We start from the raw sequence: 21,126 nt of genomic DNA on the forward strand, positions 1-21,126 counted from the left end.
TTGTAAAACAGTACTTTGTGCCATATTTTTGCCAGTACTAAGCATTCAAAAGATTCCATATACTTTTTTATTCTGATAAGATCTGGTCGAGTTTCTGACGTTAAGTTTAATTCCAAAACAGCGTTTATTGCTATTTTAATTTCATTAATATTTTTAGCAAACGGCTTAATACTTTCAATTCTTGCAGACCGCCGTGTGTTTTACATAGTGTGCATATTTCCCATCTTTGTGGGCTGCTACTAAATATATTGTATAATTTTTATATTGTGCCGAAAAATCTTACAACAATAATACAAGATATATATATATATATATATATATATTTATATATATATATACATATATATATATATATATAAATACATATATATATATATATATATATATATATATATATATATATATATATATATATATATATATATATATATTATAATATATATATATATATTCGTCATTATTAATTTAAGTTTGTACAACAGTTTACCGTGAAATATATGACTGGAGCAGTAGAAGACAATAGTCTTATCATCTTGCCCCATTTTTGTCGTTGACAAAATATAACAAAATATAAACCAAATACAAATATAATAAAATATTTATAATACATATAATTTTTTTTTTTTTTTCACTTCTTTTACAATGAACATCATTAAATAACCAAGCAAGTAATATAATAGAATTTTAAGAAAAAATGAAGATTTAAATTGAAAAAGGAAAAATTTTAAAAATAAGAAAAAATTTTAAAAATAAGTGATTGTTTCATTAATGTTGAGGTCTAGTAGCTGTTGTTTTACAACGCATTTAAAATGTTGAAATGAGTTTATCGTTTTTATTTTGTTTGTTAGAAATGAGTTCCACAATTGGGGTCCTCTGCTGGATATTGAGAATTTAGATTGTCTTAAAGAGGTTTTCGGAATATAGTAGTTCTTGATAGAGTATTTTGTTTGATATTTGTGATTAATAAGGCGAAAAAAGTTATGGAAGACTTCAGGGACCAGATCATTTTTGAGTTTAAAACATGAACTGAAGAAAGCAATAGATGTTTTGTTCGTAGATATTAGGAACTCTCAGTTCCTTCATTAAATGTTTAGAATTGGCAGTTATTTTTGAGTTTATATATATATATATATATATATATATATATATATATATATATATATATATATATGTCGTATTAGCTTTTACATCGTTAATTTTTTTATAAAATCAGCTTTTTAAAACCATATTATTTGAAAATTGGGCAAATTCGGGCAGCTAACTTTTTTAGTTTCTAACAGAATAATACAAACTCTCTTTAAAAAAAGAATTGGCTTCGCAAAGGAAGTCTATGGTAAAAAGTCCTAGCAATATAAAAACCAGTTTAAACTCATAAAAATTGCATTTTTTAAATGCATTTTTTGTAAGATGTATCAATACATATTTACATTTTTTATAAATAAAGATAAATTTATCTATTATTTTTGTATACAATAAAAATTAAAATAAAAGGTTTTGTATTTAGGGAGAAAATTAAGTTTTAATAATGATAAAATTTTAACGATAAAAAAGGACTGTTTTTGGTCATTTCCAAACAAAAATTAACAAATCTATTATTTCAGTACTTATTTTTTTATACCGTTCGAAATATAAGAAACTGTAGAAAATAGTTAGCTAATAACATTATTTAAATTTCGCTACTTAAAAATCTTTATTTTGGCCAAATTTCAAGTGTTTTTAAATCACTGTGCTTTGTAGCGTTTCAAGAATTAAATTAGCAATATCTTCTCCAGCCTTCTTATTGCAGTCAACAAATGCAAGAAATCTTTCCATAATTTCGAATTTGTTGGACTTAATAGTAATGTACCGTAAAATGAATGTAGTTTTTTTTACATGCGCAGAATCGGGTGTTGCATCTACAATAAGAAAATAATACTTCATAGTTTCTCTTTCCTTTAAAATACAAGTTCTCAAGTAATCTGCTCAGCATGATATAAATTCATTTTGAATGTAGGCGATAAGTAATGTATTTGCAATTTCTGCTTCATATTTTTTAAATGTTCTTCTAAAAGCGGATCGTAATGACTTAAAAGTTCTAATAATCCTAGAAAATTTCCATTGTTCGAATCTCCAATCAAATGAGTAACACCTCTAAAGGCCAATCCACGCTCAGCAAGAAACAAAATTACATCTAATAATCGTTTTATCAAATCTTTCCATTACTGTGTCTCATTTTGTATTTGTTTTACTATAAAGCAATCAACTGTGGTAAGTTTATTAATATTTTTTTCTAAATTTCGCCACTGGATATAACAAGATTTATGATTGCTAGATTTTTCATGGTCAGGTATTCTGTCATATAATTTTTTGTACCCTCTATTAGCTTGCCAACCATTTTCTGTAGCAAAAAATGATCTTTGCTCATGAAATTTATAAAATAAACGACAAGGAAAACAAAACAAAGCTTATTTAGATTTGCTCCAAACTAACCAATCACGAGGAACTATTTCTTTATTTTTTAAAGGAAAGCTTAACCAATAGGTAGGTAATTGAAAACCGTGTTTATCTACAGGAAATGTTGTTGGGTGTGGTTCTAGACCTCTTAGAATTGTCTTTCGGTGTTACATTTACTTTTACCACTCCAATATCGATGTTGGCACAGTCGGTATACAAAGAAAAGTGTCGAAAAATCAGATTGCACGAAAATTCCAACAAATTCCGTTTCATTCCTTGCGCTTAATGCGTCCGAATCAATGTTTCTATTATCACAATAGTCATCGTTCTGTGTTTTTGAAGAAATTTTAAACACCAAATTTTCTAGTGTTCTCATACCTCTAGAACTTTCTTCCGTTCTTTTTTGTCGCTCTTTTCGTTTTTCGTATCCAGATTTATGGCGAGAAATCATATTCTGTATTTCAGAAATTAAAACGTTGCTCTTTATACAGAATTTATAAATAAATATTGCAAATTAAAGTTTACGAATAATAACATTTTTTTAATAATATTAATATTTGAATAAAAATATTTTGTATTTAACGCAATTATAATATATATCAAAAGATTTAATTTAACACGTATATGTTATTTACAAAATGTAAACTAAAATTGAAATTAAAAATATAGGCTTACAAAAAACATCAGCAGTGTCTAAAACGAAAATTGAACCTGTCATTTCAAAAAGGACTTCTGCATGATTTATGTTTTTTTTATAAAAAATAAAAAATACATAAGTTATATACGTTCTTTATTTATCTACTTCTATGTTTAATTTCTTTAGCAACCTAGACATTATTTTAATAAAAAACATATTTTTTTTGATTTTGAAAAGTTTTAGCAAATGGACTTGTGCCCTTTTCGATTAGACAGGTTCAATTTTAAAATGCAGCATTAATGAGAAACCAAGTCATGAAATCTTTACAACTGTTAACGTTTTAAAAGAAAACTAACAAATGAAAAGTTAACAATTGATTGAAAAAATTCGAATTTTAATTTCGATTGAAATTCAATTGAAAAAAGTTCGATTGAAAATATTCGAATTTTAATTTCGATTGAAATTCAATTGAAAAAAATTCGATTGAAAATATTCGAATTTTAATATTACAAAAGAAAAATAGCAAGAATAAAAATTTGCTAAAAATATTTTTTGTCTTTAAGATTTTTTGGAAGCGATAAATATATATACAGCTGCACACGAACGTCCGCACAAGAACAAAAAAAAAGAATTACTTTATAAATAACTTTTAAGAAATAAAGAGCAATCATTTATTTTTTATTAATTTTTTTTTATCAATTTTGTTGTAAGAAGGTTTAATAACACTTTTGGTTACAATGAATACAAATATATTTTAAAGTATAACTTTGTTACACTGGATACTTTTTGTCACAACGGATATAAATATATTTTCTACTGTAATAATAAAATAACGATACTAATATATAAAAAATAGCAATAAAAATAACCACAAAATTGATCCTACAAAACAACTTACTTTTCGTGTAAACTATTACAAATATTTTGTTGCACCGCCACCATTTTTAACTATGACTTCAAAACGACGTAACATGGATTCTACCGTTTCTTGAATAAGCGTTGGTGATATGTCATCTCATTCCCTAAAAACAATTTTCTTAGCCTCTATTTTACTGGCAAACGTTTCTTTTTATTCATTTCAAATATGTAAGATTTCTCGCGATTATAGTTGGTTTTTATTAATACCCCTTAAACAGCTTTAACAGAAATTGGTTTATTAATTCTCTTAGACTTCTTCTTTTAATCGTGACACACTTTGTTTTGGGTTATTTTTTATTTCTCGTAAAATGTAGCGTTCATCTGTTTCAGATAAGATTCTTTTTCTGCCTCTTCCACTATTATTTGTTGATTTTTTTTTCATATCTAAATTTATATATTCTGCACAAAGGCGGATCCAGAATTTTTATTGACTGTAGCAAAAATACCATATTTTTTTATCTGAAAAAAAAAAAATCCTCGTTTTTCACATTTGCAGACAGTTCTAAAATTCAAAGTTTGCCGTCTGTTCTATATGATCTACATATGCCGATTTGCTGACCTAAAAGAGCTAAATTTGCAGGCATAATTAACTAAAATTCATTAATATGGCGTGGGGGAGGGTATCACACACTATTCGCTCCAGTCTTGGATGTACAGTGACTTGGATGTACAATGACACACTCTTGGATGTACACACTCTTGGACACACTCTTGGACACACTCTTGGACACACTCTTGGATGTACAATGACACACGAGGTCCCTTACAACTGCTTTCTTTTTCCGTCCGTTTAGAGCGGAAGAACGTTACTTGATTTACGCGACGTTAAAATCATCTAGTATAACTGAATACTTTTTAACGAAATGATAGTTTATTTGTCTTTTATGACTTTTAATCGTGACCGAACCCTTATCCTCCGTCAATGTATTTATATTTAGTTCTTGGTATTCCTATTGCCAGTCAATGTATTTATGCCAAATAATACACAAAACATTTTCATATAAATTTATCTATATATTTGAAACAACAAAATATTTGTGCTTGTTAAAATGTTTTAGTCTGCAAAAAAATTGGTGGTTGATATTTAAAAATGAAAACGACAAATTTAATCTAATTTTGTTTAATATTCAATTTTTTTATTTAATTAAACTTTGTTTTAAAACACATGATGCTTTATTTAATGGCTGACTTTATAAAATATCTGAAAATTAAAATAGACACTAACGATTTATATAAATTTACAAAAACAATTTATAAATATTTTCATATTTTTAATAATAAATTTCATTACTTTATTACAATTAACTTTTTGTCAAATAATGAAAAAAAAAAAAACAAATTAAATAAAACTAAAACTAATGTAACTAAACTTTTTAATAAAAATTGCTTTAAATGAATAAGGAATGTTTTTAAAATCCAAAAACAACCAACTTCATTCATAAAATGAATAACGAATGTTTTTAAAATCCAAAAAAAAAAAACTTCATTCATATTACAATTAACAAATCTCAGCAAATAATAAAAAACAAAAGTGTCAATGAATAAATGTCAACCTACCCAGGAAAAAAAGTTTTATAGAATTTCTATAAACTTTTGGAACATATGGTCTATAGAAATTCTATATAATTCTATATAATTTCTATAGAATCTCTGTTAATTTCTATAGAAATTCCAATAGAACTTTTTTTTTATAGATAAAAAAGTTTTATAGCAATTTCTAGAAATTAATAAACATTCTATAGAAATTCTATAGAAGTTCTATAGAATTCTATAGAATTTCTATAGACCATATGTTCCAAAAGTTTATAGAAATTCTATAAAACTTATTTTCCTGGGTAACAAGACATACCTAATATGGTCGTTTTTTGTTTAAAACATCAGTTCTTTGTTTGATTTTGGTGTAGAAAGTTTTTAGTGGTTTTTCATAAATTAATATAGGAAAGTATATTATGATGAAAACATTCAATTTCAATTAAGTAATGCATTAAAGCATAAAAGTATTGAACATACTTTATCTTTATTCAAATTAAACAAAAGCCATTGAACAGTATTGTCAAAAGGACTTTTTAATCCACCTATTTTAAAATCAATCAAAATTTCATATTCGTTAAGCAAATCATAATTTCAAAATAAATTTTTAAGTAAACAAGAGACTTCTTTGGTTTCAAAGAACACTTAAAAAATATGTCTAAAGATACTTTTTTTAAATTTCTGTTTTGAAACAGAACTACTTGAAAATTCTGTTTCAAGTAGTTCTGTAACAAATTTTCCTAACATAATATACTTGTAACAAAGATGTTTTTCTTAATTGCGTTTTAATCAGCTAGATTATTTCTTCACATGTATAGTTTGTGAAATGCCTTGTGACATGTATTGATTCCTATGTCTATTTTCTGATTTTTTTTATGCATAATGCTGTATCGCAAAAATCCAAAACAAACTTTCTTTGTTTATCATTTAGATCTCTGAGGAAACTTTTTATTCATTATTGAACCTAAAATATATGCTCACACTTATTAGATTAAAAGTTTTCTATTATGTGACAGCAAGTTTAATAAAATCACCAGTCGTGTTAAAGTTTGAGATAGTAGAAGTTTTAGGTTGATTAAGAAGGACATTGTAAGTATTATCAGAAAAAAATGCTTTCTGAGTCCATTATTTTGTATGTATTTGATGACGTGGGCAAAAGTCAAACAACAAAAGAGTTCCATCTGTAGTTAACCAAGGTTTTTCATAAAGAGTTAGATTTTTATCAAATATAACTGCCTTTGCTTTGCTATTTGACTCTCTAACTGATTCTAAAGTTAAATGAATTTGATCACATAAAAATTAGGAATTTATTTGTTTACAGATTTTCACAACATTTTCAAAAGAAATTTAGGACCATCAAACATATAATTTGTATTACAAGTTATCATAACATCGAAAACTCTTTTCAAAATAGAATTTATACCCTTGGTTTTCCAAAAACAGCAGCTTCCTGATACAATAACATGTTTGTAACAAACACCTTGTCACAGAGAATAATAGTTCCTAGTAAAGAAAGTTCTTTGCAATTTTAGAATAAACTAAAAATATATCCAAGAGGAAAACTGTGCAAAATGTTATTTTAATTTAACCTTTTTGAAGTTTTAATGTCAATCACATCATATAATAAAGTGTTTTAAAACTCGAATTACATCATATAATAAAGTGTTTTAAAACCCAAAAAAATTAGGAAACTAAAATTTTTTTTGAGTTTTCAATTTTGCATAAAATATGTGTCAAATTAATCAAAGAACGTTTAGCCAAAGTTTCAGAGCTAAATAAATTATCTTTCTTTAGATATGAGCATTTTTATTAGAACACTATGTCTCTTTTTTTCCTTAGCAACGGAGATACTAAGTATTTAACATTGTTGTTAGGGTATTTTCTCCCTAAAAATAAGCTCAATTTTACTGGAGTCTTCAAGCTTTGTAAGCTTGAAGACTCCAGTAAAATTGAGCTTATTTTTAGGGAGAAAATACCCTAACAACAATGTTAAATACTTTATATTATATATATTTATATTATATATATATATATATTATATATATATATATATATATATATATATATATATATATATATATATATATATATATATATATATATATATATATATATAAATTAAATTAAATAAATGCCAAATAAACAAAATAGTACTAGAAAGAAGAGCAGAAAATGGAATGGGTTTAAACCATCTGATATTCTCAAATCAAAACCTGCAGATCAGGAGATTTCTTGTGTTAGCTCAAGAAAGTTAGATGTATCGTTTAGCTCGGATAAATGTGAATCTGACGACTATTTATATTTATTAACTTTTTATTGTTAATGAAATTAATTGCACATACTGCTTGCCCCAATTGCTTTATTGGAAACTTGTTAACCAAAGATAACGTTGGTTCTCGCACGAGTTTTTGTCATTCATTCCAGATGAAGCGTAGAAAGCGTAACTTTTCTAAAAATTTAGAACTTCACCAAAGTCAAAGAATTCTTTAAACACAAATGATTTCCTATAGATAATGTTAAAAAAGAACATTCATCTCTAGAATCACCATATGAGATCAACCTGCGAGCTGTCATCGGATTGCGAGAAATAGGTGCTGGTGGTGAGAAACAAGTGCATGAATCAATGAAAATTTTTTCATTTTGTATGAATCTTTATTGTTTGTCGCCTAATGGCTTTGATAAGTTAAATAAAACTGCCATGTTAGTATACAAAATTGCTAGTGAGGAAAGTATGCAAAAAACTGCTTTTGAAACCAAATCAATAAACAACTCTCTTGAAATGAAAGAAGTTAGAGTTTCTATTGATGGTTCATGGCAAAAGCGAGGTCATAATTCGTTGAATGGTGTAACTGCTGTTTGTAGTGACAAATTTATTGATGCAGAGATATTTACCAAACATTGCAATGGATGTAAAATTAGGAGATCTAAAAGAGGAACTCTAGAGTATCAGTGTTGGTTGGTTGATCACCAGTGTGAATCAAATCACAAGGGTTCATCGGGTAGAATGGAATCTGTAGGAGCTCCGGCAATGTTTAAGAGATCTTTACAAAAAAATAAGTTGATATATAAAGAATATCTAGGAGATAGGGATACATCTTCTTTTAATGATGTAATAGTAGCAGATTCTTACAAAAAGTATGGTATTATGCCTGTAAAATTGGAATGTGTTGGACATGTTCAAAAACGGTTAGGAACACATCTACGAAACCTTGAGAAAGACCAAAAAGGTAGAAAAAACCAATATCAGGCAGAGGTAAACTCACTGAAAACTGCATTAATTCAATGCAAAATTATTATGGTCTTGCAATCAGATCTAATTTGGGAAACTTGTATTCAATGAAGAAAGCAGTTTATGCCGAGGCGCTAGCTCATTAGAGCAGTGCCCAATTATAGTATTTGTAGAAAAGAGAAAGAGAAGCAACATTACGACGATGTGATAATGGTTGAAGGTTGGCTGCAAGAGTTAATGCAAATACTGGGCTCTAAATCAAAAGAATTATAAACCCAAATCTACCATACCACTATGGATAAGAGATTTAGTTCTACCAATAATTATAAATTTACAATCAGATGAATTGTTATCAAAATGTTTAGATAGAAACACACAAAATGCTAACGAGGCACTTAATGGACTTATTTGGGCTCGTGTACCAAAAAGAGTTTTTGTTTCTTAATCAACACTGGAAATGGGAACGTATTCAGCTATTTTAACATTCAATGATGGTGCAAAGGGTGTTATTAGTGTTTTTAGACATTTTGGTTAAATGGTAAGGTATCAAATAATTCAGTGACTTCTAAAAATAAAAAAAGGATTAGTCAAATGAGGTGCAAGTCATCAGAAAAGGGAGAAAAAAAAAGAAAAACTCTTAGAGCCATCAGAAAATGTCACCTAGATCAGGAGAAAGCAAAAGAATGTCATGACAATTATGTTTCAGGAGGATTTTAAATTAATATTGTAAATATTATATCAAGAATTTTTCAAAGCTGTTTATCTCAGTTTGCGTTTTTTCGTTTTTGCTTAAACTTCAAAACACAGTTTCTTGAGTTAGCATTGTTCATTTGATCTGAAATTTTCAGTACTTGCTCGAAATATCATAAAATTCATTTAACAGATAGATGGATGGATTTTATGATTAGTAATTTTTTTTAGTCAGATCTCTCTAAATTTTAGACTTATCCTATCTACTATATATATCTTATACTATAATGAGAATAAAATTTTATGTATTTACCTATCTAAAACGTCAAAAAATAAATAAAATATGAGGAAAATCTACATAACTCATCATTTACTTTGATATTTAAAAAATCTATCTGTTAAATGGAATAAAATAGTGTTTAGAGTAAGTGTACAAAATTTCAGGTCATATGATGATGGCTAGCCATAGAAATTATGTTTTGAAATTTAGTCCAAAAACGCATTTTTTGATAGTTTTTCCACCATTATGGTTCTAATGCTAATTAAAAAAAATTGGTTGTATATATGTTGTTAAACAAATGGTTGTACCACCATGACAGAATTTCTGCTTTTGCCACACATTTTTTTTTTGCTACAGGTTCTCGCTCGTTAAGTAACTACGTAAGACTTCCTTGTTAATAAAAAGATTGCAGCTAAATAGGCTCAATATATAATAAATTATCGGGGGTGTATATAAAGTTGTTTCAAAATATGACAAATTGACTTTTGCTACAGTTGCAACAGTCGATTTGCCACTTTTTTAAACTCCCAGTTCAATTTAAGTTGATACGCTGCGTAATATTTGACATCCTTTCAAAATTTTATGGGCATGTGAGACAAAACCTGTTAAAAATATGGGTTTTTCAATAAAGCATTTCATTTTTCCGAATGAAATATTTCCGTAACATAGTCAACTTGGCTCAGCTACGATTTTGAGTAAATTTTTGAAGCGCCGCATTTTGACTACTTGTAACCTCCATAACCTATTTAGATTATTTTTCTCTTTTGCATAAAAAAAAATGTATGTAAAAAAGAATAAAAAAACTGAGCTGACTGTAGCATTTGCTACACTTGCTACAGCCTGGATCTGCTCCTGCAGCATTGTTGAATGTCTTCTGCTAACGACTTTTCCTATTTTTCTTATTGTATAACCTGGAGAATACAGTTTTAAAATAATTTTTCTTAACGAGGCATCCGTAACTTATTGAATATTTTCCATTTCTCAAACAATTAAAACAGATATTTCAGACAAATTTCTCAAACAATTAAAACAGATATTTCAGGCAAATTTTTCAAATAACTGAAGCAGATATATCAGATAATGAGGCAAAACGCGCTAAGTCCGAGTAAACTGGTTTTGAGAAAACAACGAAAAACCAACAGAAATTGTTGTTTTTTATGTCCATTTTTATAATCAAAAATTTTTTAATTAGTCTAATATTTAAATAGATGACAGATTTCAGTATATAAAAGGTGGAAATGGAATTAACTCAAAATTCTTATTTTTTTCACTTCGCGCGTTCTGCAAATCATTTTGCTCCTCCATTATTACTGAATTTTTATTTTAGCAGCTTATTGCATTTTACGAGGCAATCTCTTGATGCACAAATAAATTTACAAAAATGTGTAATGTAATTGTTTTCTTCTGCTGCACTAAATCCTAATGCTGCATTAATATTGTTTGTAGTGTTGAGTATTGTCATTAATATTGTTCATAGTACTGAGTATTGTCATTTCATTTCAATTTTTTTAAATGTTTTATTCTTATATTTATTGGATTTTGTTCAAGTTAACAACTTTTTATTACTAAACAAATAATAAGCATGCTTCTATTTTCAAATTAATTTTTTTTAACTTTATGTGATTACTACCCAGAATACATTGTTTTAGTGGATTTGTAGTGGGCCTATATGGGCATTCAGGTTCATTGCAATTTTTTTTGTCATCAGTTACTTTGGAAAAACTTCTGTTTCATTGCGAAGACAAGTCATCTCTTCATCATGGTTTGATATTTTGGTATTTACAATAAAAGTAGCAGTAATTTTCCGAGGCCGTTTCACACCAGGCTTTCACATGCTGACAATTGAGATTGCTGCAGCCAAATTGGCATTTTAAAAGAATTTACTGAGATACAACCACTATATCCTGCGCCTCCAAACCTTATTTTATTATTTTTTATTATTCGGAATTTATTTACAGTAGACACTTTTCTTACAAATTAAGTATATTAGTCAATTCAAACAATTATTAAAAGAATTCAAGAAAATATCTGAAAAATCAATAGCAAAAATCAAAAATTTAAATAACGAGTTATTTAAAATTTGCTTAAATTAAATATGCGATTTTATCTAATTAAATCTAATGTCTTTAATATAGGTCATGCATAATTTACAAGGACATTAAGAATCAAATGTTCGATTTTTAATTTAAATTTTTTCAGAGTTGATGCTAATTTGCAACTCATTGGTACGTAATTCCAAACTGATGATCCCAAATTTGAAAGGGACTCTAGACCAGCGCTGGCCAGAATTTTAGACGCGAGAGCCGCATATAAATAATGACGTGGCCGAAGAGCCGCAATAAATATGTTGCTATGCCAACTTCATCTTTAAAAATAATAATTGGCGAATGTAAATTTAGATTTTTTTATACATCAATATTTTGATTTTTTAAATGGAAATTGTACTTTTATAAATAAACTTATTATGTACACAATTTATATATTAAGTATTTAGTTTTTTTTACAAAAAAGAAAGCAAAAGCTATATAATGCTTAAATGTAAACTTGGCTACATAAAATCTGATTCCTTTTTATTCACACTAGAAAATCATTTGTAGAAAAACTTGAGAAAGCATCTCTAAATCATAATTTTTTTTTTGAATTAACACAATTACAACAACCATAAATTTCCTTATAAAAATAGTTGTAAGCAAGATATAAAAATCTAAAGATAAAAAGGTTTCTTTGAGAAAAATTTTTTATTTATGTATTTTAATTAAACTTGCTTTTATTTGAATTAAACTTGCTTATAACCACTTAATAGCATATGTTACTAAAAACTGCAAAATATCAAATAAATAAACGACTACACAATAAAAAAAAATTTCAATGAACTTCAATTAAGTTCAAACTACTTTTATTTTTACAATTGAAAAATATCTTTTCATCATTCAACAAAAAATTCGACATAAAAGAAAATTCTTCTTGTATAATAACTTGCATAATTTACTATAAATTTATTAGGCACTAAGATTTTTAACGCTACTGGTAAGTTTTTTAAAATCTGGTTTCAAGCTTGTAGTTGATATTCTAAGCAACTGTAACAAATGTTCACTAGTTAGATTGGCATGATACTTTGATTTAACAAATTTCATAATCGAAAATAAAGATTCACATGTATATGTACCAACAATTGAAATAAGTTTTATATTAATTCTTTTTAGTTAAGGATACTTAACTTCAGGAACCATTTTCCAAAAATCTAATAAAGCTAGTGTTTTATGCAGCATTTGAAGATTTTGATCTTTTTGGAGATTTAGTAATTCTATTTTAAATTGAGATGTTTCTTCAAGTATATTTTCTGGTATTGGACAACCATCACTAATAATATCAATTAAAAAAGGGTTTACAAAAATTTTTCTTTTCTTACTTTTATTGTAAAGTGCTTTATTGCTTTTGCTGTATCCATTTTTCAAACAATGTTTTCCGGCTATGTATAATTCAACTTTTTATTATCTGTAAATCAATGAAACTTTTGAAAAGAGCCACAATGACGTTTTAAGAGCCGCTATTTGGCCACCCTGCTCTAGACCATATTTCACAGTCTGTATAATGTTAAATGCAAATTTATCCCATCTTAGACAAGGTTGCGAGAACAAAAACGAAAGTATTAATTATAATGTTGTTATTTATTAAATTTCAAAAGGTTTTTAAAAGCAATATGAAGTGAAAAAGCTTATAAAAATTTTTATTGTTGTTTTTTACGAGATCAATCTAAATATAAAATTTGCAGAAGAACATAAAATATATACATAAAAGTTTTTAATAGCAATCAAAGTTTATAAAAATAATAAAAATTCTTATTTTTACAATATAAAAAAAAAATGTAAAAAACAATTATAAAGTGTATTTATATTATTAACTTATGATTGAAGAATATGAAACTCCTTTTGTACCATATATACCATACCATGTATACCATACCATAGTAAAATTTTTAAATCCATACTATAAAAGGCTTTTTTTGGAGGTCTATTAAGATTCTAAAAAATTCTTTATCTTGAGCACTTGAGTTTTTAACCAAACTTAATAGGGCCAATGATGTTGAGTAATTACTTCAGAAAACCAAATTTAGGTCACACAGAATATTAGAATTGTTAAGTTGATCACTCGATCAAAATTAGTCAAGGCTAATAAGGATTAGAAAGGTTTCTAGAATTTTGTTAATATTAGAGTGTAAAGATATTGGTCTATAGTTAAAAATTAATAATTTGGAACCTTTATTCTCAAAAATAAACATAATTTTAGCAATGATTTAAAATATCAGGATTCCCTTAGAAAATGTTGAAAATATTAGAAAAGATGCTTGAGATTTTATTTTTAGTTGTTTTAAGATTTTTAATGGGATTAAAAGACAAGATAATATATAAGCATCAAGAGAATCAATGACTTTAAATATTTCATTTCAATCTCTGAGTATAATGAAAAATAGGATTAGAAGAATTGTAATCTAAGTGTTATGTAGATCAACAGGAAATTAATTTAAATTGATAAAAAGAAAAAAAAAAGTTATTAAAAATAAATTAATAAATTTATTTCCAGCTTTATATTTTCTTTATTTCTTTCATGATGTTTTTAATTTAGTATGAAAAGTCAGAGTTTAGTGCTGTGGAGGGTGTTTCTTGTTTGATTTGTAAAGAAAAATGTCCTGGATTTTGTCAACATTCATGGAGGTAAAATAATGATTTCAATGATAAATATATGATAAATCTTTAAAATATTAAAAATCAAGCAAAAATTAATTCATATTATTTTTATAAAAGTTTAAAAGTCATTTTTTTAGTGTGTTTTACTGTGTAGTTTCTAAGTTGTTATTGAGTAAATTTTTTTAATTTGTAATAAGAAAATAAAATAGTTACTTCAAATCATTGGAACTTTTTTAAATTTATTATTTGCTTTTGTTAATTTTTATTTTTTGGTTTAATATTGGCTAAATAACAATGAATAAAACCATTTATCTAGCTTTTAACCACAATTAAACTTGAATTGTTTGCAAAAATTTTTTACTTTTTTGTTTTTTTGAGCAGTAGTGATGTTTGTATGTGTCATTTTAAGCAGTGTTTATGTGCATTTGTGCTCTCTATATGTGTATTTGTGCTCTGCATATGCGGATTTAATTGATAAAATAAAAAAATGCATAGAATATATTTGATATAATAACTCCTTGGTTATGCTTGTTTTATTTTTTAATAATACACAACTGCTATGTATATGCTATGATATGCATATACATATTTTCTGGTATTGGACAACCATCACTAATAATATCAATTAAAAAAGGGTTTACAAAAATTTTTCTTTTCTTACTTTTATTGTAAAGTGCTTTATTGCTTTTGCTGTATCCATTTTTCAAACAATGTTTTCCGGCTATGTATAATTCAACTTTTTATTATCTTAATATAACTTTAATATAATATAACTTTTTATTATTGGTCATACACAAGTTTTGAAAAGTTTTAAAAAGTTTTTTATTCTTGTTTTTCTTTCATTACTGAGAAAAATTTAAATAAAAAATAATTATTCAGTAATAACCACCATGAAATATTAGCACAATCAAATATTTGCTAAGTAATTAATTATAATGAATAAAATTATAAGCAATTAGCCTAGTTTAGTTATAATTAATTAAATTATAAGGTAATATTTAAGAATAACCATCTTCCAATTACTAATGGTCATTTACCTAGCATCACTTAAAATATTGTTCATTTTTTATAAGTCATACTTACATCATATTTACATTTGAAAAAATTTAAAAGATCTTTTTTTTCAGGCGAGGTTGTGGCAATTGCAAGTGTGCTCTTTGGAGACACGATGTTCCTCAAAACAGTCCAGGATTGCCTTTTAATCGACTTGATGTTGAAGAAATAAATCCTCCTTTAAGCTCAGAATATGATATAGCTCTTACAGAAGGGTACAACTGGATACCAAGAGGTTTAAAGACTTTACAAGTAAGCTATAATTATTTTTACTGATGGAATTAATTTATAAATGATATAATAATTGTTATTCTTAATTACAAATTATAATTATGAAATAAATTATATTATACATTTACTTTTAAAGCAGTTTTGATGTGATAACATTTCAAATTATATTTTTATAAATCAAATTTAAATTTGTCTAGGTTTTAAGAGATTAGACCATTGATTACTTTTATTTATTTTAAGAGATTAGACCATTGATTACTTTTATTTATTTTAAGAGATTAGACCGTTGATTACTTTTATTTATTTTAAGAGATTAGACCGTTGATTACTTTTATTTATTTTAAGAGATTAGACCGTTGATTACTTTTATTATACATAATCAACATGGTTTAGTGATTGTAATTAATGATTAGTGAGTGTAATTAGTTATTATTTATTTATTTTATTTGGTTGATTTTTACAAATACATTTGAGAATAATAGTTATTGCTCAAAATATGTTATTTAGAAATAAATTACAATGAAAATCTCATCAACAACACTGCAATAATTACTATCAGTAGTTAATACAGAGTTTATAATAAAACTCTGTATTAACTACTGATAGTAATTATTGCAGTAAATACAATAGTAAGTACTGGTTTTTCCTGCAAATAAAACTCTTTAATAAGCAATCAGAAAACCACTTAATTGTTATTCATTACTTTAAATGATTTTAATTGTATGTGCTTTAGAGAAGTCTCTAAAAATTTATGGAATTAAGTTTCCTAAAAACTGTAATATACAGTGTTCAGGAATACATTAAATATATTTATTAACATATCACACACATAACAGTATATAATATTTTATGCATATCATAGCATATACATAGCAGTTTATAATTTTTTTGAAAACGATTCTAGTTTTAAAATTTTAAAGCAAAATATCAAAAAATAGTTTTACTCTGCCACAAGCAACCCACATTAACTCTGCCACATTTATAATTTAGTTCAGATTAGTATTAGAGTCATCATAATCAACTTACTACTAATAATATGTAACCTTGTACAGCTTGCTTTGTTTCCTGCTGCCTTGTAGTATAAGCTTTTCTAGGCAAAGGTTATAAGTTAATTTTAGCCCCTGCCTTGGGGCTCTTGGTTAAATAAAAGCTTGAGATGGTGTATCAATAAAAATACTCATCTTGACCAGGCTTTATTTGCATCCAGCTAATGTAATGTAAAAGATTTACATCAAAAAGACATTAAGTGTAGGAAAAAAAATTTCAAGATTAAAGATCAGCAGTGCACCTTTTCTTTATCTAATGGTTAGTGTAAATGCTAGTCTGTGTTAGATTGTTCTCTTTCTAGGATAATAAATGACGGATCTCCTTGACTCTACTTATGGGCTATTGCTTGTGTCACCTTAGTGGTGGCTATGCAGCTCTTTATCTCCTAATAAAATTACAGCTCTAAAACTCAGTTTAACAGTCCCTGTTAGTTTTGAGAATGCGTTGTTAAGACCTTTGTTTTGACTTTGATTATGGTTTGATTAGTATGACACCCTAATTATTATTAGGGTGTCATACTCCGTTATTGAGTCATGTTCTCTAAATATTTAAAATATTAATAAAGTAATTAAAAGTAGATAAAAAAAGAACCATCATTTAAACCAAAATCTTTCAATCAAATAAATCCTATATTCTTTTATGTGGTTTTCCTTAGCACCTCTTCACTCAATTATCATTCTTTTTGTTTTTTATTGTTCTCCTTTTTCTTAAGACTGCACACTTTTTGATTATATTTTTGATCAAATTAATCGAGATCTTTTTCTTTATCCCTCAGCCATTATTGTTGTTAATGACTTTATTGCTCATCACACTGAATACCTTAGCTCTAGTACCAATGACCTTGGACTTCTATACATAAAAATATTTGTCTTTCTTATCTCTTATTCAGTTTTCCAGACAACCAAAAACCTTCACTCCTTGATTTGTGTCTTGTCTTTGAACCTAACTTATGCTCAGTTTCTTTTTGTTTTACTTTAGGTGGTTCGATCATGTTATGATCTCACTAAAATATAAGGCCGGTGCAAGGTGTCAAGTGGTATCAAGAGCTGCCTTATGGGTTTTGCCAACAAAAAAAAAAGGTATTTATTTTGGGACTATTTATCTCTTACTAGAGATATATATATTTTTTTGTTAATTCACCTCTTCAAGGCCGAGAAGGCCACTACAGACGAGGAGGGTACTTATTTGTCATATAACCCTCTCTCAACTCTATAACTCCGAAACACAAACCTTGATGAACAAGGCCCCTGCGCTGAGAAACGAGTTGAGCGTGGTACTACCAGGGACATGGATATATAGTCTAAATCCCAAAATAAATACCTTTTTTTTGTTTAAATATCAAAATGCATCAGGAAAAATGATTGTAGTTTTATTTGTTTTTGGTTAAACATATTTGAAAATAAACTGAAAACAACTTTATTTAAAAGGTAATCTTTAGATTCAGGTGTAGTTTTTCTAAATATTATACTCTGTTATGTTATTTTAATTTTTTGTTGAGGAAATTTATTATTTATTTTACCTTTTTTTTTAAAATAAAATAAATTTGAAATTTATTATTAACTTTTATAACATTGTCATTTACATTTCTAAAAATAATAATCAAACTATTTAAGATTGAATCATTCATGAGAAAAATTCCTAAATCTAAAGTTCCCAAGACAGATAGTGAAGGTGCACGTTACAGAGCTAGGCAAATATTTTATCAATTGCCAAAACAGGATTATAATAGAAAGTATGCTAATTTTTTAAAAGAAGATGCAAAGCCCTCTTTTGATGAACTAAGCAAGTTTCGTTTGAAATCTGCTCTGGGAATAGGTAAAAATATTTTTAAGATTGTTAAAATTTTGTATTTATAGTAGCGTACCACTGTGTAAAAACTGAGCATATGTCAACATTTTTAATTCTTTGTGTAAAATTGTTTATTAATCTTACAGGTTGTGTAAAAGAATTAATTTCAAAAGTTCTTCCTTGTCATAATTGCTCTATAAACATAAATTCGGGAGAGATGGGTGTATTTACTGAACGTTTAGGGGAATCATTTTGCTGGCATCCACAGTGCTTTAAATGTTGTGTAGATGATGAGCTTCTAATAGATCTTATTTATTTTGTGCATGAAAAGAAAATTTATTGTGGAAGGCATTGGGCTGAACAGATAAAACCAAGATGTCATGGCTGTGAAGAGGTTTGATTTTAACTTTTATATATTTTAATTAATTTTCAATATTTTTGTTGTTACTACTTTTGCATTGTGTTTTGTACTTTCTTTTTCAATTTTATTTGCAATGGTTAAGGATGTAAAAAGTAATTTTACATGTAATACATAAGTTCTGTTTTTTTTTTTACTTTTTATTTAAAAATTTATTAATTCATCCTATTGAGTATAAAATAATAAAAATTTTTAACACAGACGACGTTGGCGAATTAAGTTAGCAACCAGGCAAAATTTCAATGATTTGGCATTGAATTAAGTTTAGCTTATTTAAAAATAAATTTTGTCTACATATTTTAAATTAAAAGACGTGATAACTCATATCTTGATTGTGATATGTAGTTCTTATTGCAGATGTATTTGATCTTGTTTTGTTTTGTTAAAGTAAAGTTTTTGTTAATATCGTGTTAAAACAACTAATATTTTATTGTTTGTTATTCTTTTGAAACTTTCAAGCTACGATCGATTTGTTTGTTTTTTAGTTAATTTACATTGGTGAATTTACAAAAGCCATGGAAAAATCATGGCACGTTGAACATTTTTGCTGTTGGCAATGTGATGTGCCTATAACTGGTAAAAAGTACATTATTATTAATAAGCGACCGTATTGTCAGCGATGTTATGTTAAAAGCATGGCTAACACATGCTTTGAGTGTAAACAGCCAATTAGTCCGGAGAGTAAAGATTTTTTTGTAAAAGATCGGCACTATCATAAGGAATGCTTAGTTTGTTCTTCGTGTAAAAAAGCGTTGGTAAGTTAAAAACTTTACTAAACTCAATTTGTTTAAGAAAAAAAATTTCTTAAACAAATTGAGTCTTTACTCAATACAGTATTTAAAAAAATAAAATATTTTGATTTTTAAATTATAAAACTCAATTTCCTTTCAAAATTGGCGAGTGATTGCATACGATTTGTAATAGGAAAGTCAAACGTTTTCATTCGTAAACGAGAGGCCTCTCTGTCACGCATGTCGTGGTGTAGATCCAGAAAAATCTAAATTTTGCAAATCCTGCGAAAAACCTTTTCTACCTGAAGAAAAAAAAGTAGGGGTTGGAGAGAACTACTTTCACGAACGTTGCTTTTTATGCACGGAATGTCAAAAGCCAATTGGGTCACAAAAGTTTATTCGGAAAGCTGATGGGCGCCGTTTGTGCAATGACTGTTTCGAAACAACTGCGAAGGTTTTTAAAAACACATTTTTTTTCTCTTTTTTTCAAAATTTTTTTTTTTAATCTGTTACTTAAAATATTTGTCAAGTATTATTTCTTCGTTGCTAATATTTAAGTTCTATAATAATTTTTATATAATTGTTTTGTGCTACGTGTTATTTGGTACTTTAAATGCGTTATTTTGTGTAATAGCCGTGTTTTAAATGCAAAGAGTTGATCAGGGGATCGAGCATAAAGTTCGAGGAAAATATGTATCACACAAAGTGTTTTTTTTGTGAAAATTGCAAGAAAGAATTGGGCGGTGAGGCTTTTTTTTTTTTCGTTTTTGTTAATCTTAGCGTGTTTTAATAAACACACGCATATTTTGTTTTATTTAGGTGCTCAGTTTTACAAGTATGAGACAAATCCTTATTGCGATGATTGCTTCCTTGTAAATTACGCCAAGCGTTGTGCATCTTGTTTCGGTCCGATAGAAGGCAATACAAAGTTTATCGATTACGAATCAAAATACTGGCATAGTAAGTGTTTCATTTGTAGGAGTTGTGATAAGCAACTTGCTGGTGCGAAGTTTATTATGCGAGATGGCAACCGATATTGCTTAGAGTGCAAGTAAATAAACACAACATTTTTTCTAGTTTTGTTTCGTTTACTTTGTTTTGTGGAATGTTCCAATTTTTTTAATTTAAACGTATAAACTTTTAAATTTTGCTTCATTACATATTCTATAAAAGTGAATTTGAATGGTGTAAACGATCTTTGCTGTTAACAAAAATTGAGGAAAATAATTTCTAAATCAGTTTAGTATTTAAAATTACAAAAACTAAATACTTATATTGTATCGTTTTATTTTTATTAGATGAAATTTTTTTAATTCAAAAAATTCATTTAATCCTATTCCTCTTTCGAACTCTTCTTACGAATCAAAATCTTTTTTTCGAAACATTAAATTTCTACTTGATATTTTACTTATATCAAATATATCTATCCGTTGTTAAACAATATCAGGTCCTCTTC

General features: G+C 26.9%; 1 protein-coding gene across 1 annotated transcript in view; it reads left to right on the plus strand.

The window, feature by feature from the left end:
* Nucleotides 1–20,943, plus strand: part of LOC100210321 (testin) — a 24,179-nt gene extending 3,236 nt beyond the window's left edge. Inside the window, exons 2-9 of the mRNA XM_065811378.1 lie at nucleotides 14,341–14,429; nucleotides 15,530–15,707; nucleotides 18,347–18,548; nucleotides 18,668–18,915; nucleotides 19,425–19,694; nucleotides 19,864–20,124; nucleotides 20,305–20,413; nucleotides 20,490–20,943. Of these exons, the coding sequence (XP_065667450.1) occupies nucleotides 14,341–14,429; nucleotides 15,530–15,707; nucleotides 18,347–18,548; nucleotides 18,668–18,915; nucleotides 19,425–19,694; nucleotides 19,864–20,124; nucleotides 20,305–20,413; nucleotides 20,490–20,725 (1,593 nt within the window). The 3' untranslated portion in view covers nucleotides 20,726–20,943. The remainder of the gene's footprint in view (nucleotides 1–14,340; nucleotides 14,430–15,529; nucleotides 15,708–18,346; nucleotides 18,549–18,667; nucleotides 18,916–19,424; nucleotides 19,695–19,863; nucleotides 20,125–20,304; nucleotides 20,414–20,489) is intronic.
* Nucleotides 20,944–21,126: the final 183 nt, after the last annotated feature.

The sequence above is a fragment of the Hydra vulgaris genome, chromosome 12 (genome assembly GCF_038396675.1).
Source record: "Hydra vulgaris chromosome 12, alternate assembly HydraT2T_AEP".
NCBI classification, from domain to species: domain Eukaryota; kingdom Metazoa; phylum Cnidaria; class Hydrozoa; order Anthoathecata; family Hydridae; genus Hydra; species Hydra vulgaris.